Source organism: Chrysemys picta, chromosome 7 (assembly GCF_011386835.1).
Source record: "Chrysemys picta bellii isolate R12L10 chromosome 7, ASM1138683v2, whole genome shotgun sequence".
Classification (NCBI taxonomy): Eukaryota; Metazoa; Chordata; order Testudines; family Emydidae; genus Chrysemys; species Chrysemys picta.
In genome coordinates, this window is record NC_088797.1 from 22,932,211 (window position 1) to 22,958,606 (window position 26,396).

General features: G+C 41.7%; 1 protein-coding gene across 1 annotated transcript in view; it reads left to right on the forward strand.

The window, feature by feature from the left end:
* The window catches only part of EEFSEC (eukaryotic elongation factor, selenocysteine-tRNA specific), a 172,552-nt gene that overhangs the window by 107,964 nt on the left and 38,192 nt on the right, over positions 1 to 26,396 (forward strand). Inside the window, exon 6 of the mRNA XM_008168009.4 lies at positions 12,832 to 12,988. Coding sequence (XP_008166231.2) covers positions 12,832 to 12,988 — 157 coding nt within the window. The remainder of the gene's footprint in view (positions 1 to 12,831; positions 12,989 to 26,396) is intronic.

Genomic DNA, 26,396 nt, shown 5'->3' on the forward strand with positions numbered 1-26,396 from the left:
TTAGACTTGGTTCGTTTGGTGGTAAGCATTGAGTGGCATTTGCTTCCTGCAGCCTTTTTTGTAACATTATAGTCATGGAAGATTCCAATTTTATTCACTATGTGTGCTGCTCCTGAGTTTGGCTGGCTAATGCTTTGTACTTTCATATTGCTGGGGGCTTGAGGGGATCATGTAGGTAACATGCTCAGTCCCTAGTAGTAGGAGAAAGCAGCACCTTTTTTTGAGGGGGGAGGGTTGTGTTGGTTTTTTATTTTTTTATTGGAGGTTTGAGCTTTGTTGACATGATTTGAAACAGTCCCCAGCCAGAAAAAATATGATCTTTGAGGATGGATGAAGGCAGAGCAGAAGATGAAGGAATTCTTAGGACTTCATCAGAAATGCAGTACACTTCGTTGGGGTCTGGATGGAGCAGGAAACAACAATTTTTAACTTCTTCTCTCCCCACAATGGTATAGCAGCAACTCAAACTGCTGCTGTGCCAGCACCCATACAATGGGGTCTCACTCCCTGAATAGACATGTCCTCAAAATGACATTTGGATCCCTGGAAGGCTTCTGTGTGCATCCCTTATTTAACAGCTCTTGAGGGCCTTTCTAAAGAGGTGTGGTGCTCAGATAACATGGTGATTGATAGGATCCAGTGCAAAGTCTTAAGAAGCACAGAAGATAGAAATGGGGAACTATTATAATTTATTGTTAATTTGTTGAATAGCAATAGTGTACGATATAGAAAGGGATAGTTCCTCCAGTAAGAAGGCTATTCTTGACCAGGTGATTTGAAAAGCAAAAATCATGCATATGGCAGTTTGTGCTTTCTGATTGAAACTTGATTCATATGTATTAATTTTCATACAAACTGCCCCATGTAAGTGTTTACATTTTTAAATTGATAAAAATAGCAACATTTAATTGACAGTGGATGTTTCAAATGTTACAGCATTTAAGCCACATGCTTCAGCAGGGAGCCTGTTGGAAATATGAAGAACTGGGCGTGAGCAAAGGAAAATGAATTTACCCATGAATGACAGGGTGACATCCAGTGTTGCCTACCCATCCCTGATGCCCAGCATGCTGAAGTACTTGACTTAGTTTGAAGGCACCATTAGTCAGTATGGAAAGAAAGTAGCTGAGCTGTCTGGAATGAATGGACAATCATGAGAGAACAGCTTGACACAGCACCATTTTCTGCATTGGGCATACAGAGTGTTTCCCACAGCAATGTTGTTCCCACAGCAGTGTTGTTCCCAAAATTATCTTTTGCAGGGAAGCGATTCAAGGGAGTGGTGCTCCCAAGAATCATGGGAAATATGCTTTGGAGGTGTCCTCTGAATATTCCCAATCTTGCTTATTCCTAATGAAGGATTTTTATTGTCTTATTAAGGCTAATGTCCAGGATGCTATATTCCTTTTGGAGATCAACTAGAATACAATAGATTCAAATGGGGGCATCAGTCTGGTAGTGATGCTCTTTGGAGAATAAATCCAGATGACTAATATGGCATGAAGACGGGGTATACACAGACTAAGTAATGAGAACAAACCATATGGTGATGCACAAGCACAGCAGAGACCTGAGCTGTCTGCAGAACCTTCTGTGACTCTTGCTGGGAGAACTGGTAGACGTCACTCCATCTACTGTAAACATGCAGACGCCACAATTAATGTTTCACCTGCTTTGAAGTCTGAACATGGAGTTGTTTGGTTCTGCTTGGCTGCTGATGGTATGCTAAATACAGTAATAACACAGAGAAGAAGGCAATCAGGTGAATAAAAAATGCATAGTGCATTCAGTGGTAAAAATGCACCGTGAAATATAAATATAAAAGATGTTTTTATTCATTGGCTCTTTTTCTGTTTTTGAGCAAGAGGAGTTTTGTGAAGGTTGGGCGAGTGGGGGTAATAAACTTCTAAATTGAAAAGCAGTCTTTGTTAAATAATGTCAGAGAGGAAAATGGTGGTGGTGATTATTGATAAAGGGGAAGAATGATGTTTTACAATATATGGATTAACACAGCCTTAGTAAATTTTTGAGACAAATTTACCATCAGAGGCACAAAATCAACTCACTGGCTCTTATGAAAAAAATGATAATTTACTCACGCAACAAAAATTACTTGCTCCATATGACTGGGCAGTAGAATCTTACAAGGTTTGTGTAGCACCTATGGTTATTTTTTATAATAAATTTAAAATACAGACATGTTTTGGGGTCTTACAAGGGTATAGACAGCTGCACTGGAGTTTTGAGGTTGTGTCAGAGTTGCACGTGGGGATGAATTAATTTGAGAGTAAAGCATTTGATAAGGCATTTTATTCATTGAATACAAAATCCTATTACAAAAACATTATTTAGGTTGCAAATTAAAGCCCTTGAAAGTTAGGAAATGCCAGAATTACAGTGGCCCATGAAATCTTAAATGTCCATGCAAACTTGGGCTTCCATTCTGTGCGCTTAATAAGACAGGCAACCTGTAGAGAAAATAGTATGTGATCATGTAATTAAAGAATGTATCATAGGGCATATCCAGCTGGAGGTTAAAATTAAGGTTGCATGGACATCTGACATTTCTTAACTTTTGAGTGTCAGATTTGCAACCTAAATAACATACTTTTAACATTTTTAAATGTTCTGTGTGTATAAAATGAGCATAGAATCCATAGCTGTATGAAACATTATTAATTTAAATCTTTGTGTTAGAGAATCCTATTGTCTAAGATTACTGATGTGGTCAGTGGTACCTGTATGTATGGTACTTAATATTCAGTGGCTCTAAATGATGCAGAGAAGCCAGAGAAGTTTTAGGAATAACTATAAAATGCTTTAAAAGCATCCTGTATTTAGAAATATCTTTCTAGAACAGCATGTGACGTGCTGTACAAATAAACCCATCCCTCAGTGCGGCAGTGCTAGGGACTGATGGAAATTGACCTGGATAGTGCCTTCTTCTGGCCTTGGAAACAGAGGTTGTCACCTCATGTTCCCTTTCACAACTGACCCAGAAAGCAAGTGAAAAGTTGCCAATGTCAGTGCAGAAATCAGGTTTCTTTTATGATGACAATAAGCTGCCAGCCAAGCCACTAAGACAGTTAACAGGGGTTGCTGTTGGGGGTAGCCTTGCCTATGACAGGGAGCCCTTCCGAGCCAGCTTGGTCTCGACACTGGGGCAAGGAACTGCACATACCGTTATCTCAGTCTGATCCCATCCCCTCACCACCACTGGGGACTGCTGTTGGTGAGGCCCCATTTATGATGGCGGGGTGTCTTCCCAGCCAGCTCAGCCTTGGGGCCGGGAGCATACCTTTAAACCTTTTGTGGGAGATTTTTGGTAATCTTGTCCATCCGTGGCTCTTACACATCTCTCTTCTGCATCAAAGCATCTCTTCTCTTCCTCCTCCCTCCACCCCATTTACCTTTCCTGGTTATCCTCATCCCTCTGCATTTCCCACCACCTTTGCCTACTCCTCTTCTTTTCTTCTTCCCAATCTCCCCCCACCCTCCAGCACAAATCTAGGTCCCTCATCCACATTCCCCTTAATTCTGGTGATATTTGCCCCACCCTGGCCTGCTTTCTATTTCCTGCCTTCTCCTCCTCTTACACCTGTCCCTGCCACGACCCCGGTGTACCACCACCCATCCCTTTCCCTCCCAGTGGCCATACTGGGATCCGTGAGCAGTCCACAGGCCCCACATTTCTTGGGCATCGAGTACCTCCCACTAGACATTCCCTTACGACTTTGGTGTCCAGGGCCGCAGAACCAGAGGAAGACACTTTCAAGGAGCAGGAGGCCAGACTAGAGATGCAAACTACCCCACCGGCAAACTTCTCCTCCTTCTCACCAGACACGGTGGTGGTGTCCCCTCCTCCGTCACTGGATAATGACTTTAAGCTATCCCAAGACCTCAGTAAGAGTGTGTTGGATGTGCTACCAATTCTCCCTAAGGAGGTGAAAGACTTGCATCATTACACACCACCTCCTCTTCTAGACTCGCCTTCCCAATCAACGAGACTTTTCTGGACCCAGCTAAGGTCATATGGCAGACACCAGCCTCCGTTGCACCAACACAGAAAAGGGCCAATAAAAAGTATTATGTGCCTCCTAAGGAGACGGACTTCCTCTTTACACAGTCTCAGCCTATTTATATAGTGATGGATGCGGTTTATGCATGGGGAAGGCAACATCATTCCAAATCCACCCCTTATGATCGAGACTGCAAGAGGTTAGACTTCTTTGGGAGGAAGGCATACTTCTCTGTGACACTACAGTTCAGGGTCTCAAACTACCAGGCCCTGATGGTCAAATACGATTATGAATAATCAATGGCCAAATATGAATTATGGCAAATTCAGTACTTTTATTGCCACTTGGTGGAAGCACAAAGGGAACAATTTCAGGCCATCATCAAAGAGAGCTAGTTAGTAGCAAGAACAGCACTATAAATCCCATTGGACACTCCTGACACAGCAGCCCACTCAGTCTCAATGGCAGTGGTAATAAGGCAGGCATCCTGGTTACACCTCTCAGGATTGCCAAAAAGAAGTGCATACGATGGTTGAAGACCTCCCATTCGAAGGGCCCAAATTCTTCAGTGACAAGATGGATGTGTCACTGCACACCCTGAAGGACTTGAGGGTAGGGTGACCGGATGTCCCGATTTTTGAGTCTTTTTCTTATATAGGTTCCTATTACCTCACAACCGCTTGTCCTGATTTTTCACATTTGCTGTCTGGTCACCCTACCGGAGGGCCTCACTATCCTCCCTGGGCATCTATACATGGGGACATCAGAGGAAATTAACCTTACAACCACCTCACAGATCCTGACCACCCCAGTTCCCTCCATCACAGCCCTAGTGCGAACCACCATGCAAGAAATCCAGGATGCAGAAGAGGAAGTCATCGGCTTCTCAACCCTTGACCTCTCGTCTAAACACCAATTTTGACACCTTGGTCAAGGCCCCAAGTGACCACTCCTTGTGACATGATCAGCTGCTAGAAAGCTGATTCCATGCTCATTTGGGAGTGTGAGTCATTTTTTCCAGCATTGGAAGAACATCACCTCCAACCAGTGGGTTTGGAAATTGTTTCCAAAGGCTACTCCATCTACTTCATGTCCATGCCCTTCCCTCTTCAGGGACCCTTCTCACGAGAGACTATTGCATCAGGAAATAGATCACCTGCTATGCCTAGGTGCCATAGAAGCAGTCCCCACTTTGATCGCGTTTGTTAAAGATGCCCCCATCTCTGAAATCTGCAGGGCTGCAACCTGGGCCTCTGCCCATACTTTCGCAGAACACTATGCGATTACCCGAGACTCAACCTCTGATGCCATCTTCGGCTCCACAGTGTTATCATCAACAACAGACTCCACTCCGAAGCCCCAGCCCACCATGGGGGAATACTGCTGTGGAGTCACCTACAGTGGAGCACCCATAGGGCCACTACTCGAAGAAGAAGAAAAAGATGTTAATTACTTTGTGCAGTACAATGATTCTTCAAGATGCGTCCTTATGGGTACGCCGTAACCCATCCTCCTCCCCTCTGCTTTGGAGTTCTTGACAAGGGGCTCTGCAGTAGAGAAGGAACTGAGGGCGGTTCGCCTGCGCAGTGCTGGATAACCTTGAGGCAGACCACATGGGAGGGAGAGCGCGTGTGCGCGGGCTGAACAGACACTACTACCTAAAATCTCCTATTAGAGGTACAGGGACACAGATACACCTACAGTGGAGCACCCATAGGGACGCATCTCGAAGAACCATCATTACTGCACAAGGTGAGTAACTTCCTCTTCTAAAAGAGCTGTTAACTAGACTGTAGCAGACTAGTGCAAAGTGGATTTACACCCCAGCTTGCTTTGGTCTAATTGTTCGTGTAGATAAGCCCGAAGATATGGCCCTTCCTATTCAGCCACACTGCTAAAACACTCAACCAGGCTCTCATAGGCCTGGTCTACACTAGGCATTTACATCAGCATAGCTACGTCTCTCAGGAAAAATCCACACCCCAGAGAGATGTAGCTATACCAACTTAACCCCTGGTGTAGACAGTGCTAGGTCGATGGAAGAATTCTTCCATTTCCTCTTGGGGAGGAGGATTGCCTGCACCAATGAGAGAATCCCTTGTCGGCATAGGTAGTGTCTACACTGATGCGCTATCGCGGCACTGTGGCTCTGCTGTAGTGGTTTAAGTGTAGACATGTCCCAAGGTCTCATCGCTCAGTTACTGCAACATCCAGTTCTGTGACCTTGACAAATGTAATCTTTGCCCTTTCATGTGAATTCAAAATGCAACTGCAAAGAACACTCTTAACCCATCATTTTAACTGTCATCCCCATCTTTGCATCCCTGCACTAGCTCCCGCTTCTCTATCACATCAAACATAACCTACTGGTCTTCACTTTCGAAACCCTTCACGGCCTATTCCCACCCTACTTATCATCACTATCGAATTGTCAACTCCTGCCTCTGATAGGCCCATGAGGCCAGCTTCCATCACCTATTTGATAAATTTTCAAATGAGCATCTTCATGCTTTCTCTCATGCTGCTCCTCATGCTTGAGAGGAGCTCCAGTGAGCATCCAGAAAGCTACCTCGTTATCTTTCTCTAAATCCCTCCTCACAACTCTCCTTTGCTGTGATGACTACAAAAAAACTTGACAACAGTTAGGCTGCTGATGCACTGATACCACTGCCTATCATGCTGACCAATATTGTCTCATTGCCTTGTACTCTCCCCTCCCCCCCATTGTATCCATCTGTTGTCTCTTCTTTTATTCTTAGTTTGTAAGCTTTTTGTAGTAGGGACCACCTTTTTGTTCTGTGTTCATAGAGCATCTAGGACAATGGGGTCCTGGTCCATGGTAATACAGATAATAATAGTCCATATCCTTCTGGTCTCCTACCATATTTTTTTGTCTTTTTTTTTAGCAGAAGAGGAACAGCAAAAGATTAATAAAGTTGTGCCCTCGACCACTTTCTTTGCAAAGAGTAAAAAAAAATCTTTCGTAACCAGGATATGTCAGAAACGTAATACCTGTAGCTTTCTGTGACTTTTCAAGACTTGAGTTTAAGTAGAGGTGAACAAAACCTGCGTTACAAAGGAGTATAAGTGGTCCAATGTGCTGTAGGGCTCTCTATGTGCCATGGAGATCCCAATTTGTTTGTTGGTTTTTAAAATTCAAAGCAATCTAAATAATTATCACATTATTTCTCTTATTTATTTGATTCCCCATCTTCATTGTTTCTCACTGGTTCAGGGCTCTGAGTTACTACAGAGAATTCTTTCTCAGATGTGTGTCTGGTGAGTTTTGTTCACATGCCCAGGATCTTAACTGATTGTCATATTTGGGGTCAAGAAGGAATTCCCCCCCAGGTCAAATTCACAGAGACCTGGGGGGCGGGTGTTACCTTCCTCTGCAGCCTGGGGCGTGAGTCACTAGTTGGTTTGAACTAGAATAAATGGTGGATTTCCTGTAACTTGAAGTCTTTTAAATCAAGATTTGAGGAGTTCTGTAACTCAGCCAGAGGTTCTGGGCCTATTCCAGGAGTGGGTGGGTTCTGTGGCCTGTGATGTGCAGGAGGTCAGACTAGATGATGATGATGATGGTCTCTTCAGGCCTTAAAGTTTATGAGCTCAGACTGCTGTCATGGCAAGGTGCTTGTCCTAGGAGGAAGCGCCCAGTAGCACTCAACCCCTCAGGCTGGTTTAGGTAACAAATGGAATCCTGTCCAACTTTACTGGGACAGAGTCAGGAGGATGGGTGTCATGATGCTAGTCCTCTCTAGGGTGTGGAATGCAACGAATGGGATGTGAAAAATATGCCTCAGGTTGGGGATCTTCTCAGAGTTACAGGGGAGACACCTGAAAACACAATTTTTATGTGTCCTTCTCTTTACTAAAACAACTGTGGCAGAGTACAAGGGGACTGGAGAGGTTAAATTGTCTGTCTGCTTGGGAGACAGAGTGGGGAGAATACTTTTGCAAAGGTTGGTCTCCAAACAAATTGCTCAGAGAACAGGTTAGATCCTCAAGCTGTGAGTTTTGTTTCCTTTTCTGCCTATGTTAACTTATTTTTGGTTCCTTGTTATAGACATTAACTCATGAGGAAAAGACCTTGCTGACCGAAATTACTTTTTTTTCCTGCTGAGTAATTCCTCTGGTTCACAATAATAAAACCAAAACCATATTTTGGGAATAAAAAATTAGACTCTATATCTGGAGATCCCTGTCAATTCCATCTCCTCCATCCTCTCAAGGGCCAGTGTAGGATTATTTCCTCCAATACATATGTGTCAACTTTTAAAAAAAGAAAAGGAGGAGGATCTGTAGCATCCATAGAGGGTCACTTGCTGTGGGGAGCATCTTCCCTGTCCTCTTTCCGCTCCAGAGCTGGGAACATGTTCTGAAACTTTTTGCAAGAAACAGCCAAACTGCCACTAGCTTCAAGATTACAATGTTGTCTAAAGTGAACTTTCTGTAAAATAACAAATGTACTCTAATCATAAATCTTTCCACTTTTAGTGCCTCATTTATTTATTTTTCCTTTCATTTTTCATTCTCCATTTTTCCTAACTTGTCAGTGTATCCCTTCTTCAGTCTTTTCCCAGGATCTGTGAAACCCTCAGACTAATTTTCTATCACATTTTCAATCATGTTAGGCTAAATCAGAAAAGAAAAATGTCTGTCTCCTTCTGCCTATCTGAACCTTCAATGTTTTCACACTCTCGCTTTCTCTTGGTCCCAACTTTTCTCTCATTATTTCCCTCCCCTCGTTCCAACAGCCCCCTTTGTCCTTTCTTCCATCCATTTCTGTCCTGCTCCCCTTGGTTCTTTAGGGATGGAGGATAAGAGCATGGGCTGTGTTTGCCCTCCAAATGTCCATGATGAGTTGTTTCAGAGGATGCTCAGCTGACAGTGAATTTGTTTGTGTCACTCTATAAATGAGGATGATTTGACAGTGGAGTTACCAGATTCCCCTCTTGAGAGGAACTAGCAATTATTTTTCCTGGGGTTAAATTATGGGTTTGCACTGAAGGCCTGCACACATAACCTTAACTACAGAGTTGCAGACCTAATATTGTAGCGTTTAGATCAAGGAGTGTGTGGTTGTGTGTGTGTGTGGGAGACACACACACACACACACTCTCTTCACCTATGATGATAAAGTACTATTTACTTTTTTCTGCAAACACAAAAGCCAAGAAGAAGGAGGGGATATTTCATAAAATCAATGCTATTGTGTCCTCTGGACTAAGCCATAAAACAAGAGTAACAGAGACGTTCCCTTTGAACTTGAAATCCCTTTCTAAGCTGCTGATCTAACCGAAATAAGAGAGGGAGAATATAGCAGCCAGAAACACTTCTGGTCTCTCTCTTTTTTTCCCCTTTTTCTTTTCTTTTCCTTTTTTTTTTAAGTCCTTAAGTGAGTTTGATGCTGCACCTCTGCCCATAAATTTAAAAAAAATATTATCGTAATGTAGGTCAGTGAACTGAAACGCCACTGTACACTATGGGGGATTAAAGTCAGAGAGGCAGCCCTCGCCCACTCCCACTAGGTCATATGACAATATAAACAAGAAAGGCAAGGAGCCTTCAGCTTTTTCTTGCCCTAATCCTGTGTTTATGCAGCACTTAAACTGACTTTTGGGGTCGTCTCTGTCTGGCATTAAAGCCCTAAAGCTTTTTGAAGTTTCCCTGAAGTTAATAAAATTAGTCTGCCCTCATTGCTAGGCCCCTTGCTGCTGCTTCAGAACAGACAACATATCCCTTACTGTCTTTGCAGCATTCGGCTTTTTAAGTTAATATTTCATAAAAAAGAGAGAGAGAGATCTCTCAAAAGGCTATTCAGCTAATAGGCAAAGTGATTGCCATAGTAGATGTTCTGAGAACTCAAAGGGGATTACTGTGAAATCTAGTGATTGGAGCTAAATTGCTGTTAAAGTAATTGCAAGTGTTGAGTTTCAGTGGGAGAGAACATGCATTTCTGTAGCTTCTTAAAGAAAAAAAGGCTGTAAAATAGTCTTAATTTTTTTTTTTATTTTTTTTTTTTACAAAAATTGATACAGGGCTTGAAAAATGATTGTTCATTTTTAAGCAAATACCTTTCAGAAGCTGATGTGTTATTTTCCACATCTATTTTATTTGATTGTGTGATCAGCACTCTTTTCATCTTGAGGCTGGGCATCCTCTCAGAAGTCTGTCTGTCTTCAAGGATAAATCAGTGTGAAGTTAATTTCTTCTAATTTCAGTCTAATGGTTAGTGTGGAGGACTGAGAGTCAGGACCTTAGGGGGTACTATTCCACATTTTGCCACTGATGTGACTTTAAGCTAGTTGCTGACCCACTCTATGCCTCATTTCTCCTAATTGTAAAAGGAGGGTATTGCTTTCCCATCTCAGAGAGATGTTGTGGTACTTAGGCTACATCTTCACTGGGGCGGGGGGCGGTTGATTTAAGATGCGCAAATTCAGCTACGTGAATAGCGTAGCTGAATTCAACGTATCCGAACCGACTTACCCCGCTGTGAGGACGGCGGCAAATCGACCTCCACGGCTCCTACCTGTGCTGGTGGAGTACAAGCTTCGATTCGGGGATCGATTGTCGCGTCCCGACGAGACGCGATAATTCGATCCCTGAGAGATCGATTTCTACCCGCCGATTCAGGCGGGTAGTGAAGACGTAGCCTTAGTTTTTTGTAAAGCGCTTTAGGGACCTCTCATAAAAGGTGTTTGCTATCTGCTGAATGTTTGTTATAACTAGAAGAAGAGGAGGTGTATTAAATATTGTTGCTTAGCACTGTAAATATCTGAAAGCCTGAGTCCTTGCCCCAGCGCTTACAATTTGAAGATCCTATCTTGCAAACTTATCACTCAAGTGAGTGCAAGAGTGGGACTTGATTAGACTTATTTTAAAAGGGTAAGTATATTTCAGGACAGTTGTAATAAGTGAATGCTACACTTTCAGAATTGTTAGTGTTTTTTCCAATATCCATATATTAATTATAGGTTATCACTCCATTCCCTTTAACAGAACTATATAATAGTGCATCTAACCGTTGTTCACAAAGAGGAATTACTCCGAGCTGTTCCGACAGCCCTGCCAGACTGAATGAGTCAAAACGAAACCACGCTAGCACGATGTTCACCCTATAATTCAATTATGTAAATAATTAAATTAAATATAACTTTGGAACATTCTTAAAATGCATTAAAATAATCATTTTACATTTTTTAAAAGCTGATCTCCCTTCCCCATTTAAAGGCAATTACAATTAAACAGTTTGGTATGTGGAAGCTTCCACATTGGGGCATGAGAGATCCTCTGTATTCAAAATGAAAGAGTGAGAAGTGCCTAGGTAGCATAGTGGTGGTCACCTTTTGAAATGCCTACTTCAGAAATTTCATTCACTCCACTGAAGTGATTCTAACGTACTTCACATATCATTTAAAAGCTAGGAGCTACAGTATTGAAGAACTCTAGATTTTTTCCCTCCGGGATGTTCTATTGATCTTGATAGTTTTTGTGTTTAAACAATTAAAAATTTAGGACTGTGGTATTAGATTGCTTAACTAGACACCTGAGAAATGTCAGGAACTAGAATAGAGTAGTGTATTTTTTTTAAAAGCATCTTAATTTAAAAACATGAAAAAGAACATTGGTGGCTTGTAATTCCTCAGGCTCGGCAAATGTCTGCCCATGGAACAGAAGTTTCTAAGAAATCGGAGTAGCTTGTAACTGATGGGTCATAATGCTGTGGAGTATCAAACTGTGGACTGAGGGAATATTCAGACTAATTTGTGGCTCTCAAAACGTTTTTCTGAATAGCTTGGCTAAAATGACCACTCAGGTGCAATGAAGAAACAGTTGCTGAAGCCAGCTGCAATTTCCACTGTAATAAAGGAACAAAGCAGTGCTTCCTAATTCCTTCTAAAAAATAAAGACTCTTGTTACTGCAGTGAGGGAGGTACAGTAACTCCAGGGGTTAGTAGCAGCCAAAGATATTCACACCTTGGGAATTAGGCTCAGTTGGCTGCACCTTATGCTTCATAATGCCTTAGGAAGGGTTGTTTATCTCACCCTACCCACCAAGCTTGCTGGTTCTTGTGCCTGATCACTTAATTAAGAATCCAAACTTGGAATGGCTCCTCCTACTTGGTTACAAACCTTGAAATTAAAATTCATATGAGTTTTGGTTTAACAAATCAATATGATTAAAAATTCACTTCTACATATAGTATTTAAAGGGTTGTATTGAGGAATTCTGAGTAATCACCTGCTTGACTGAAACCAAGGTGACATGAGTACAGAACTGATGTTGAGGGAAGTGGAGTTGCTATAGAAGTGATGTTGGGGTAAGTGATGGAATAAACTGCTTTGTGGTGAGGGTCTTCAATAACAACTGCACTTCTCCATTGCCTTTCATGGAAAGATTTCAAAGCACTTAATAGATGCTAACTAATTAATCTTCACATCACTTATGTGAGGCACGTGAGTAGTATTCCCCCTGTTTTTACAGTAGGTGAGTCTGAGGCACAGAAAATGACTTATAGATGTTCCCTTGCAGTTTTGGAAAAGAGTTGGGGTTAGAATCAGAAGTTCCTGGCTATCAGTCCTGTGCTCACTTAGAATAAGTATTTATATACATACTATGCCATTTGAGAGTTGTGGCCATCCCAAATTCATGCTGATGAAAGCTTTAAAGCACACCACATTATAATGTATTCCATATATGTGTAATTGTTCTTGTTATTCTATGATTTAGGCTCACATATATGTGTGTGTGTATATGTATATATATAAAATATATAAAATACATATTTCTTTTCTTTTGCAGGTGCTGGATGATTATAGTGTGATTGGTCGTTCGTTGTTTAAGAAGGAGACCAACATCCAGATTTTTGTGGGGCTAAAAGTCAAACTATCTACAGGAGAGGATGGAGTAATAGAGGGCGGCTTTGGGCAGAGTGGCAAATTTAAAATCCGAATGCCAAGTAAGTTCTCATTCCTTCGGCTAACAGAAATCTCAAGTGTAGAAGACATCAAAACTTTGTCCAAATGAGGGCTGATCCTAATTGTCACAAAAGGGAGCCAGTTGCAGCATCAGTTCAGATCCAGATGTATCAACAGTTAGTGGGTTCTTGATTCTCAGTGGGCTGCTCCTCCTGTAATTAAGTGGCAGAGGCCATGACGTTATGTTATCAAACTCTTTGGGATGCAGCCACCCCTGCTATCTATCAACATATCCCCTTTAGTGCTCAGCAACACTGGACGTACTTTTGGGGTGTGTGGATTTCATTGTAAAGTTTCCGGCAGCATCACACTGAGCAAAATATTAGTGATGTGGAATTAAAACAAGGTAGCAAGAGAGAGTGTCTCCTCATTCATTTTTACTTGTAGTTATTTATCAAATACAACAAATTCAGGATATCGTTTCCTTAACAATACTCCATATTATGCGTATTGTTATCTAACCTGCCTTGAAATACAAATGGCAATCTCTTTGATAAGTGGATTGTAGAGCTTTTGAGTGTATATGTACCTTCTGTAACTGCTTTTGCATCTTCTACTTCTACACTATTTTTATGATTTATTTGTGTTGTCACTGATTTTTGCTTCCCTAATTTGGCAGCATACTACTATGACAAAAGTTGTTCTGGGTCATGGCACCAGTAAGTGCTGCATTTAAAATTCAAATTGTAAAGTAAGAGTGACTTAATAATAGTAATACTTTGCATTTCTCTAGTGTCTTCAATCCAAAGATCTATGAGTATTTTGCAAATGTTAACTAGTTAATCCTTACAATGAGGTAAGTGTTGCTTACTTCTGTTATACAAATGGGGACACTAACATGAAGTTAAGTGACATTGCCACAAGTACACAGCAACTCATTGACAGATCTGGGAAAAGACTTGAAGTCTCCTGATTTTCAGTCCCTCTTTCAAGACTGACCACTCTCCCCCTCAACTAGGGTGACCAGATGTCCCGATTTTATAGGGACAGTCCCGATTTTGGGGTCTTTTTCTTATATAGGTTCCTATTACCCTCCACCCCCGGTCCCGATTTTTCACACTTGCTCTCTGGTCACCCTACCCTCAACTTACAGCTAAAGCCAGATTAGTGCAGCTCCTATTTGGTTAGACTGTGGAAGGCTCTGTCCTTTTGGCTTACCTGGTGAATGTGGTGACTAGACTAAAAGGCTCCCCATTTGTGTCTTGAGTGGAGTCATGTGTTGGACACTCACAATTCCAGTTTAGCCACCAGTTGGGAAACTCTGCCAATTGGTCTGAGATGCTAGTTGGAGACACAATGGAGACTTAAAAATGATTTGCGATGGAGGTAGATGAATTTACTTTGCCCTTTTTGGAACTTTAAACCCTGCTAACACATAGCATTGGGTTGTTGGCAAAAATAGTGCTGCAAGCATAGGTTTGCTTAAGGTAGGAGGTGAAAAAAATGTGTGAATAGGTCTTTCCAAAGAGCTCTAGAGGAAAACCGAGGTAAAGTATTTGTAAATAACACTGTTCTGATGCCTTCTTTCAATAGTCTTTTTTTGGATCAAAGGGTAGCCTGAGTGGTGGACAGATCAGCTGCTCACGTGGGAATGAGTCCAATAATCGACCTCTTTGATGAAAATGCTGATGCAGATGGAGACTTAGAGATGAATTCAGGCATTAAAATTTAGTGAGCACTTTTACGTGTTATCAGTGGTGATTACCATTTATCAAATAACAGAAAAATTGTATCTATAATTTGATCAAACTCTTGATAGAAAAAACGAGTCCCATATGGGACAGGATGGAGTCTGTTAGGTTCCCTTTGCCAAGTGAGCCTGTGCCATCCTTTAGCAAGTAAGAGTATGAGAAATGATTACCACCCTGTGTTCCCCATTTCTGCAAACATTATAATTATTTATTGTGTATTAACGGAGTGCTGAGTTCTGAACAGAAGTAGGAAGAAATAGTCTCTGCTCCACGGTGCTTACAATCTACTCCTGCTGGTATTTTCTGAAGTTGAACAGTAGATCAGATCATAGAACAGAGAATCCTCTCGGTTCCTGTTCTTCTTCCAATGAGTCTTTGTGTTCCAGTTATGTTAGAATTTAATATTTTTACAAGACAAAGGAGAATATTATAGCTATTCTTTTCTTTATCCTGAAGCAAGTTTGGGGGCTTTACCAACCAGAAAGAAGGGGCAGCAGCCAAAGCAAGGCAGTCTCATAGGTGAAAAGTATATGTAGTGAAAAGTAGATGGTTTGGAAAGTTTTAAATAGCTTGGTTCCTTTAAGAGTTTCCAAGATTTGTGTGTGTAGGGAGGGCTAATGGGTATGATGCTGTTTAAGTCAACTACAGTTCACATTCCTTTGTTAGGTCAGTGTTGCTTTTTTAATGTGTCTGCATCCTGTTTATGGGTTTTCCAAGGTTTTTTTTTATTATTATTATTAAATTTAACTGGTCAGATTCTTCTCCCCTTCAGCCTGGCTTTCCCTTACAGACTTTTCCCCCTATAGATTCCTTCCATAAAGAATTATTCTCAACCTTTCTGAAGTTCTTTAGTTAGTTGATTGAGAATTCCTTAACAAAGACATCTGAACCAAAAACAAACAAGCAAACCTTACAAGATGAAAACTGCTTCAACCTGACATGCACAACAGTTACTTCTGAATCACTGAAAACCAGTCTTGACTGCTGGAATGTAATTTGTGGAAATGGGCAGATTGGTTGGATAGTTAACCTATGATCGTTTTGGATTGGTTTTGTTGTGCAGGGATTTGTTGTTAAATCTCAGATATAGCTAGCAGAGGTCGGTAGCTCAACTAGCTGGGAGAAGATTGAGGGAGATAAGGGCAGTTGTTGTCTGTTGGAATGACTAGGTCATTGGGAATCAGGACACCTGTTCTTTTGATTCTGCCACTGACTTTATGTGCAACACTGGGCAAGATACTTCCTTTCTCTGTACCTCACTTTCCCCCTTTGTAAAATGCAGATACTAATTATCTACTGAGGTAAATCGCTTTGGGGTCTGTGGATTAACATCACTATATAAGTACAAAAAGGATTTATTTCCTTCCTCTAGATAAGAGCACACCTAGAATGCTGCATGCAGTTGTGAGTGGCTCAGTTCTGGAAAGCTGTCAGCAAATTGGATGGAATTCACAAACGAGTAACAAAAACGATTAAGGGTCTGGAGGGATTGATTTACGAGGGAAAGAAGATGAAAAGAAATACATATAACTTGGCTAAATGATGACTAAGTGGGAGAGATGATTAGCTACAAATATTTGAAGCGCATAAACACTGAAGATGGAGAGGAATCTTTTCGGGTGGTCCAAGGAGGTAGGACTAAAAATAATAGTATGAAATGAAGCAAAGGAAAATGAAGCTTGACTATCAAAAAAAGTTTCTTAACATAGATTTATGGGACCATAGAATCATCTCTGCAGATGAAGTGGTGGATGTTCGATCACTCAAGTTATTCAAATATAGATTAGACCGGGGTAGGCAACCTATGGCACGTGTGCCAAAGGCGGCACGCGAGCTGATTTTCAGTGGCACTCCCACTGCCCAGGTCCTGGCCACCAGTCCGGGGGGCTCTGCATTTTAATTTAATTTAAAATGAAGCTTCTTAAACATTTTAAAAACATTATTTACTTTACATACAACAGTAGTTTAGTTATATATTATAGACTTAGAGAAAGAGACCTTCTAAAAACATTAAAATGTATTACTGGCACGCGAAACCTTAAATTAGAGTGAATAAATGAAGACTCGACACCCCACTTCTGAAAGGTTGCCGACCCCTGGATTAGACCAAACGTTTGTGAATGCTCTTTAAGGAAAAACCAGGGTGGTTGGAGGTATAAGAACAAGACACTCTTAACAAGATACACTTTTGCATCTCTGATTTCTGAGAGTATATCAGGACAAAATTTATTCCCAGAATGGCAAGATTTGGCATCCCTGCTTGGTGGTAATGGCATTTCAAGCAAAAATAGATATGCATTTGCTGACAGATTTTTTTTAATTCTGTGCAGATGGATTTTGCAGCAAGTAAATGTAATGGTTTAACTGTGGAAGAGATAGGAGATACTAATATACAGGGTGGCACTTATATTTTTCCAAACTATCCTGCTGTGTCCTTCAAATGCATAAAATGTGTACTATGTACAGTGCTTTTCTATAAGATACATTTAGTGGGCTTCTGAAAAATAAGCAACATTATAAATGCAAAGTTATCCCAGAGTGCTTTGCAAATTATACACTTTGTGTGATGAGAATTGCCACTGAAATGGATCTATTAAGGGAGTGAAACATGGCAAATGTTCTAACAGTGCACAGTAACACTACACTTCAGTTAGTGGAAAGGAAGTGAAGAATTCTGTATTTGTTTCAGAGTGATAGCCGTGTAAGTCTGTATCAACAAAAACAATGAGGAGTCCTTGTGGCACCTTAGAGACTAACACATTTATTTGGGCATAAGCTTTCGTGGGCTAGAACCCACTTCATCAGATGCAACTTTGTTGAAACTTATGAACAAATTTAGCAGAAAGCATTTAACCAATTGCCCTACCCTAGCAAAGTGTCATTGAATCTTTAATGACCTTGTGTTCATGTTCTCTGGAAGGCAGTAATTCCAACAGTACAGACCTAGGTGGGTTATGGAATCAATAAGCAACTCAAAGGAGTGTTAATCCTGCCCTTTGGGGTTTGTTTTGTTTTGTTTTTTAGAGGTTTCTCATCCACATACTGACTGATCCTGTCAGACTCAGTTTGTGAGTTCATAATGTGGGTTGGTGTGGCTCAGGTCATCAGTCAGTAGATTAGCTGTAGATATGCCCATTCCATTGTTTCTAGCTTGGTATAAAGTTATTGTCACATGTAATGGTCTTAAAACTTGGTGGCTTTTTTTATCCAATTTGAGCACGCTTGATATCACAGGCATAGTTCATTCTCATTTCTGAGCTAATTGTTAGGAAAGGATTTATCCTTTCTCTTGCTCTGTGGCACATTTGACTGCAGTTCTTCTCTTCCGTCTTCTCATTATAGTCAGGGCCGGCTCCAGGCACCAGCCCACCAAGCTTGTGCTTGGGGCGGCACCTGGAGGGGGGCGGCGAGGTGCAGCGCTCCGGCCGCCGGGGAGAGCGGGGCCACGGCCGGGCTCGCCGCCCTCCCCCCGGCGCTCTGGCCGCTGGGGAGAGCGGAGCCCCGACCGGGACTCGCCGCCCTCCCCCCGGCGCTCTGGCCGCTGGGGAGAGCGGAGCCCCGACCGGGACTCGCTGCCCTCCCCCCGGCGCTCTGGCCGCTGGGGAGAGCAGAGCCCTGGCCGGGCACTCCGCCTTCCTCCCAGGGCTCCGGACGCCCTCCCCCCCCCGCGCCCCCCCCTGCCGCGCTGTGGGGGTGGGGGTGGCGGCCGGAGGCTTTTTTGCCTGGCGCAGCAAAAAAGCCAGAGCCGGCCCTGATTACAGTAGAAATTACTATACCTATGTGTTGTTAAAAAGCTACATTGTTTCTTAATGCAAAAGAAGCAGTGCATATTCAGTAAATTCACAAGAGTTTATATGAGTCAAGTGGGTTTAAATATATAAAATGCATACTTTTCATAGGAAGACACAAACAAGCATGGAAATACTAGGCTTTTTTCTTTGATATTACTTGTACCAATTCAGGGTGATTGTGTTCCTCTTTTCTGACAGCTGATGAAGACAAAACCAAATTTATTTGTGGGCATGCCTTCTGTTCCCAAGGTTTTTTTTTTTTTTTTTTCCTTTTATCTTCCAGTTCCAAGTATTGGCACATATGAACAAGCTAATATATTCGACATCTGCAGCCAGACCTTTAGTAGAAGGGTTAAACCACCTAGAAGTTAGCATAAAAAGTTAAAGATCTAACTTATACCCACACTATTGACTAATGCTCTGTGCTTGCTCTTTGGCTAAGAGGACAGAATGTGTGTTTTCCTAGAATGCTGTCTGTCATACTATTGTATTGGTAGAGGATGATGTGGAAGAGTGATAAGAACTAGCTGATGTTCTTTGTCCTAGAGATCTTACATTCCGGTGTGCAAAGCTAGATGTTGCAGGATTCCTGGTTTAATTCTGCCCTGGTCTCTTGCATATAAAAAATGTTATCTTCCCATTGTGACACTTCGGTAGCCACCTATGATAGCAGAGGGTGCCACACATTGATTGAATAGACCTCCCATGCTGATTCATAAAATTGCCTACCAACTAGAGAGAAGTCGTTGATGTGACTAAGAACTAAGGATGGGCACAACCGTGTTTTGCCTAATTTCAGTCTCATATGAACATTGTGCTTTTGAAAGTTGGACACCTGTCAGTTGTTTGGTTGACATTCTTCTTAGGAGACAGAGGGATCAGAGCGGGAAGAATTCAAATAATAATAATAATAGAGACTAGAATAATGTAAAGTCAGAAAAATTATAATGGAAAAATAGTCATATACCATACAGATTCACTGGATCCTTACTGAAAATCTAGACTACTCTATGCTAGGCCTACTTAGAATATCAGGAGGTTTACAGGTGTCCCAGACTCCCATACACTATTAATAGTGGGTACTTTTGGAGTACTTGCATTTAGTTGGTTTGGCAATTGTAGCCTGATTGAATATTGCAATTATAAAATTATTTGTTGGCGTGCACCATGCACTAGTTACAAGTGACAGGTTCTTTATTCAGATGGATACTTAGAGTTAATTAAGATGTTATTGGTGAAACACGCGCAAACTTTGAACTTTAATTAGAGACAAATATAATTGAAATAATAGAAAAATCAATATACATTAGTATAAGAAAAAGATAAGTACAGTAAAGTGGTTTCCTGCATTGTTTATACTTAATCTTACATTGTGCATATTTACAATCTTATGAAGACCATTAGAAACAAAGATAGAAGAAAAGTAAGTGGAGAGCACCCCAAGGTGCTGAGCCAGGCTTCCTTCCAGGTTGTCCAATGTTATCGTCCTGGTATCCCAACAACAGGTTGGATATCCACATCTTGTATAGACCTTTTCCTATTCCATCCCCACATATCTGGCACCATGAGAACATGTAAGTATAGCTTTAGAGAGCCTTTAAACTAGCCAGCATGCTTACTTTTTGTGGGGGAGCCCACCCTTTGGAATCCTTTTCTTGTGTTGTTATATGAAAATAGGATAATCTTCCTCTCTAAGCAAATGGAATTCAAGCACTTTTTATGTCCATGCCTGCCCAATCTGGGTCTCCGTTTATTAAAATAAAATAAAAAATTGCAAGCCACTAAGCCTCATGGGTTGCTTTCACTGTCAGCATCAGGTGCGGCTGAGTAGCTTTTCAGTTGAGAGGAGAACGCAAAAACCCAAGGGCAAGAAATCTGTGTAAGTTGCATTTTATTTAAAAGCTGAAGATTAGTTCTGCTTGTTCTTTCAAAGTCCTTTTTCCCCTACCCTCTAAAACAAACAAAACCTAAAATCCTTAAGGGATACTTCAAGCATAAATCTCCTTTCCTCTTTGTGAAAGTTGGCTAGTGTAGTATGGACAGAGGCTCAGAGAGGATTGTTGCCAGGGAAGCATCACTTCCCTTTATGATCCTCTCTTGAGCAGATTAAACTGTGGCAATGTAAAAGTCCTGTTGACCACAAAGGAGCTAGAAGTCTGGATTGCATTTACATGGAGAAGCTGGCCAGAAAGAGTCTAGCCTACCTTGTAAGCACACATTGACCTTTGAAGAACTGAATATCCAGATTTATTGACCTTGGAGAGTATTGTTGGCTGGGTCAAAGCCAGGATTTATACACTTTCCTCTTGATTGAAAACAGAAGTCAAATATGTGTAATTTTTTATCTGGTGCTCCTCTTCTTCTGTGCTAGTATCTGGAATGTCTTACCTCTTGACAGTAATGAGTGAAGTGCAGTAGGTTCTCTCTAAACTTGGAGCACTGAAGAGTGATGTATTGATTTTAAAGATTGGCTTGACAGGCAGCTGGTCATTGCGGGCTAATGTTAATAGGGTTTGTGAGGATTCTAGGACCATTATTCAAGTATTGGATTGTAATTGGAACATTTGCTTAGCAGTTTGCTGTTCTAGGACTGAACGAACATTGAGGGTGGAAATATAAAGCACCACGAGACATATAGTATTCTTTGAGTGCATACCTGTGCTTCTGAAAAATGTGCCCAACAACCAAACTCCTAGGTAGGCCCACAAGCTGGGTACTGTGTAGACTAGTGTGTGCTACAGAATGCCTGCTGTTTTTTCTGCAGGTGAACAGACATTTCTTTGAACAGTTGTACAGAATTAGATAAAGCCACCTTCCTTTCTCTCCTTATACTCCTTTTTGTGGGAAAGGAACCCCGACATCACAGTGTTATCCACCTCCAGCAAAAACATATAAATCATCCCCATAAAGATAATCACCTTCCTACAAGAAAGAGTTAGCCAGTCTAACTGGAGGCTCTATAGATTTCCTCTCGCTACTGGTCCTGGGTCATCGTGTACAATTCTTACCCTTCTCCCCCCTATATATCAGTGGTAGTCAGTGCACTCAGCTTGGACTTATGAATCTGGGTGGTCTCTGGAAAAAAATTGCTGCTCCATCAATAGCCATTAGGTGGTGCTAAAGAGCAAAACACGCTGAAACACCCTTTTTTCCCCGAGAGAGTGAAAGCATCCTATTGGTACAAGTTAAAATATGCATGTACTCGTCCTCGAACCAAATTTTAAGATTCATAGCACAGACTTCTGCTATTTGAACTAACAGAATAACTTCCAAGTAGACTTCTTGTCCAGTCTAAGTCTCCTTCCCCCCTTTGGCTCCCTTCCTCTGTCCAGTGAGTCCCAATTTGTCTTCCTGACTCCGGCCAGCTTCCAGTCCCCCAGTGCTCCTTGTCCCAATGTACTCCCTCTGTGGCTGCCATCTCTCTTTCCCTCAGGCCTGGCACCAGCAGGGGGAGTCCAGAGGGCACAGAGAGACAGTATCCTTGCTCTTAGTTCCGATGACCAACACCACAGCAGCCTGCAACAGCTCGGAGGAACAATTACAGGAAAAGTACACTCAGCCCAAGGCTAGAGTATACCCAGAGCAGATGTAATCTTCAGGGAATTTAGCTTCCAAAATCTTAACAAGTCTCTACTGAAAATACGTAAACTGATATTATTCAAAGGCTTGTAACTTGGCCAAATTTTGGTGGATTTTCACTGGGACAGCAAAGGACATATCCCTGACACAAAGGCCACCCCCCTTGCTGTATGTGAAGTGCTTGCTCCAAAGCACTAGAGCTTCCCCACAAAATGGTTGTAAGGTCTTTTTAATATGGGCAAAACTATATATTTCCCCTCATTTCATTTTCAGAAACAGCTGAACCGTTTTTGCTGCGCATCAGGGTGTGAGGAGGCCCAGAGCTGGGCTCTGATGCACTGAGGTGTGCAACCCCTTTTAGGTTCTTCCCCTCACTTGCACAGAGGAACCACGCTGATTTTGCTGCAAGAGGTTCCTCTGTGCTTGTGGAGGCTATGGGGGACTGGGTTGTCCCCGAGAAGCTATTTCTCAATGCTGTGCAAACTGCATTTTATCTAACAGCAAAGCCTTTCTGAACAAATACCAGATGATGGAATAAACTCATTAATAGAGATTGTATATGACAATTTTATTCATTTAACAAGTTTCTGCAGGTAACAGTTTAGTGAACTGCTTTCAGAATGCAGGATGGCTGCATTAAACTGGGCAAGGCTAGAAGAGAGAGTGAAACACTTAAGACAGTAAAGATCAGCTGAATTTAGAAATAGGAAGTGAGGCAGCAGCCTTTTTTAGACATGTTGCAGTTTGAGTCTAGCTTTGGCTTTCCAGCTACATTTATTTGATGTGGTGACGAACTAAAGTGATTAGAGCAGGAGACTCAGTAAAGACTCCTGGGTTTTTTAATCTACCTATTTAGGCACTTATAACCCACATCATCATAGTACCGTAGCACCTCTGAAAAGCAAAAATGGCATCAATGAATTCTTTCCTCCTTCTCGGTTGGCAAAGGGCAGGTTTGGGATGGGGAGTATTTAGATATGAAAATGGGAGTGTGATCGTGAGAGTAAAGCACTATCAAGGGAAAGCTTGGGAGAAGAAGCGAATTTGCATTTAGCTCAAACCGGTAAGGTAAGTGGGCATTCTTATTTCAACTATATATCCTGTGCACTAAAGGACAAATTCTGCACATAATTATTGACTTCAGTGGATTTATTTTGGATTTACACTGCTGTAATTGAAAACAGAGTTTGAACTAGAATGTGATACGGATCTACAGAACCTCTCTTTAATTCACTACATTATTATTATTATTATTATTTATTATTATATTTTATTTACTACACCTCTACCTCAATATAACGCTGTCCTCGGGAGCCAAAAAATCTTACCGTGTTATAGGTGAAACCGTGTTATATCAAACTTGCTTTGATCCACCGGAGTGTGCAGCCCCGCCCCCCCGGAGCACTGCTTTACCGCGTTATATCCGAATTTGTGTTCTATCGGGTCGCGTTATATTGAGGTAGAGGTGTATTTTATTCATAGAAATAATGTTATGTAATTAAAACCGTATACTAACACATATGCACAAGAGCAGACGAAGGTTGCACATGCAACCTTGCTTTTGGCATTTCCTGACTTTCAAGTGTTTCACTTTGCAAATTTAACACTCTTCTGTAGTTTCTTGTGTGGAATTTACTATTTTAGAGGAGAAAAAAAAGTAAACAGTTAGCGATGTCTTCATTTTTTTGCCTAAGCAGTTTGGCTATATTGTATGAAAAAAACTAAATGGTTTCTGTGCCTCTTACAATATCCAGTTGAAAGAAAAGGAATTTTCATACTTTAGATACTGTCTCACAGAAATGTCTCATAAACAAACTAGGGAAATACAACCTAGATGGAGCTGCTGTAAGGTGGGTGCATAACTGGTTGGAAAACCGTTCCCAGAGAGTAGTTATCAGTGGTTCTCAGTCAAGCTGGAAGAGCATAACAAGTGGGGTCCTGCAGGGATCAGTTCTGTGGCCAGTTCTGTTCAATATCTTCATCAATGATTTAGATAATGGCACTTATAAAGTTTGCGGACGATATCAAGGTGGGAGACGCTGCAAGTGCTTTGGAGGATAGGATTAAAATTCAAAATGATCTGGACAAACTGGAGACATGGTCTGAAGTAAATCAGATGAAATTGAATAAGGACAAATGCAAAGTACTTCACTTAGGAAGGAACAATCAGTTACACACATACAAAATGGGAAATGAGTGCCTAGGAAGGAGTACTGCAGAAAGGGATTCAGGGATCATAGTGGATCACAAGGTAAATATAAGTCAACAGTGTAACACTATTGCAAAAAAAAAAAGGGGGGGGGCAAACATTCTGGGATTAGCAAGAGTGTTATAAGCAAGACATGAGAAGTAATTCTTCCACTCTACTCAGCGCTGATTAGGCCTCAACTGGAGTATTGTATCCAGTTCTGGGGGCCATATTTCAGAAAAGAGGTGGACAAAAAGAAAATCCAGAAAAGAGCAACAAAAATGATTAAAGGTCTAGAAAACATGACCTATGAGAGAAGATTGAAAAAACTGGGTTTGTTTAGTCTGGAGAGGAGAAGACTGAGCGGGAACATAACAGTTTTCAAGTACATAAAAGGTTGTTACAAGGAGGAGGAAGAAAACTTATTCTCCTTAACCTCTGAGAATAGGACAAGAAGCAGTGGGCTTAAATTGCAGCAAGGACAGTTTAGGTTGGACAGTAGGAAAAACTTCCTAACTGTCAGGGTGGTTAAGTACTGGAATAAATTGCCTAGGGAAGTTGTGGAATCTCCATCATTAGAGATTTTTAAGAGTAAGTTAGACAAATGCCTGTCAGGGATGATCTAGATCGGGGTCCCAAACACAGTGCCCGCGGGCACCATGGTGCCTGCCAGGGCGTCTAAGTGTGCCTGTGTACTGGCTGGTGGACGAGCATCCGCCGAAATGCCACTGACAAGCAGCGTCATCCAGAGGCGGCACCACCACCAAAACGCCGCTGCTTGTCGGCAGCATTTCAGCGGTGACGCCTCTGGATGACGCTGCTTGTCGGCGGCATTTCAGCGGCGATGCCTATTGACGTTGCCGCTTGTCGGCGGCATTTCAGCGGATTCTTGTCTGCTGCCACTGTCCTCTGTGGTTCGTCGTCCGGCGCCTGCCAGATGAAAAAGGTTGGGGACCACTGATCTAGATAATACTTAGTCCTGCCATGAGTGCAGGGGACTGGACTAGATGACCTCTCAAGGTCCCTTCCTGTCCTATGATTCTATGGTATTCTGTGGTATTCAGTATAATTCAGCATCAGATCCTATATAATTTATACTACATTTAACTCATTCAGTGCTCCTTAAAAGATCATGACAGGGCAAAGAAGGATTCTACAGAAATTTAACAATACATATTTTTCTCATAACTAATCTTTATTATAAAAATTATAACTATCTTAAACAGCCTTGAAAATCTTCAGCATCTCTCATTTGTATAAATGCTGCATAGTTGGGAAGGAAGGACCCTTGTGGTTGCACAGGGCCTCATTGGCTTCAGTGGGGTTACATGTGTGTGCAAGGGTCTACTTATGTGGATCCAATTGCTGGACTGGGGCCTAGGTCAGATGATGGCCAAGAAGGAACTTTCTTTAGTAACGTTCAATAATTTTTAAAAAAAATTACCTGTGACTTACACATATGCACAAGTAGAAGTGGTGATTATAAAATGTTTAAATAGAAGCTTAGCAATACAGATATTGCATTCAGAATTTAAATGCCATAAGGATAGGCCTGGTGAGCAATGGAAATTAAATATTTCTGCTTCCCGTAAAGAAGTCTTTTGTGCTCCCTTGACTTTGATTGTTCCTCCATTTCCCCTTCCCTTCCCACTAACATTTATTCTGATGTCTTTTTAAAGTCTGGGCACATTTTAGAGGTGTATGTCATTAGGACTTCCTTGGGGCACATTTCTTTGTGGTTTTTTAATTGTAAGCTGTTTGGAACATTGACTGTAACAAGCAACAAAGAGTCCTGTGGCACCTTAAAGACTAACTGATGTATTGAAGCATAAGCTTTCGTAGGTGAATACCCACTTCGTTAGTCATGCGTCTGACAAAGTGGGTATTCACCCACGAAAGCTTGTGCTCCAATACATCTGTTAGTCTTTAGGGTGCCACAGGACTTTTTGTTGCTTTTTACAGATCCAGACTAACATGGCTACCCCTCTAATACTTGACTGTAACAGTAATTGCTGCTTCATGTGTGTTGACCCCTGTCATAACGAGCCTTGTGGATAAGGGTGAAGCGGTGGATGTGGTATACCTAGACTTTAGTAAGGCATTTGATACGGTCTCGCATGATATTCTTATCGATAAACTA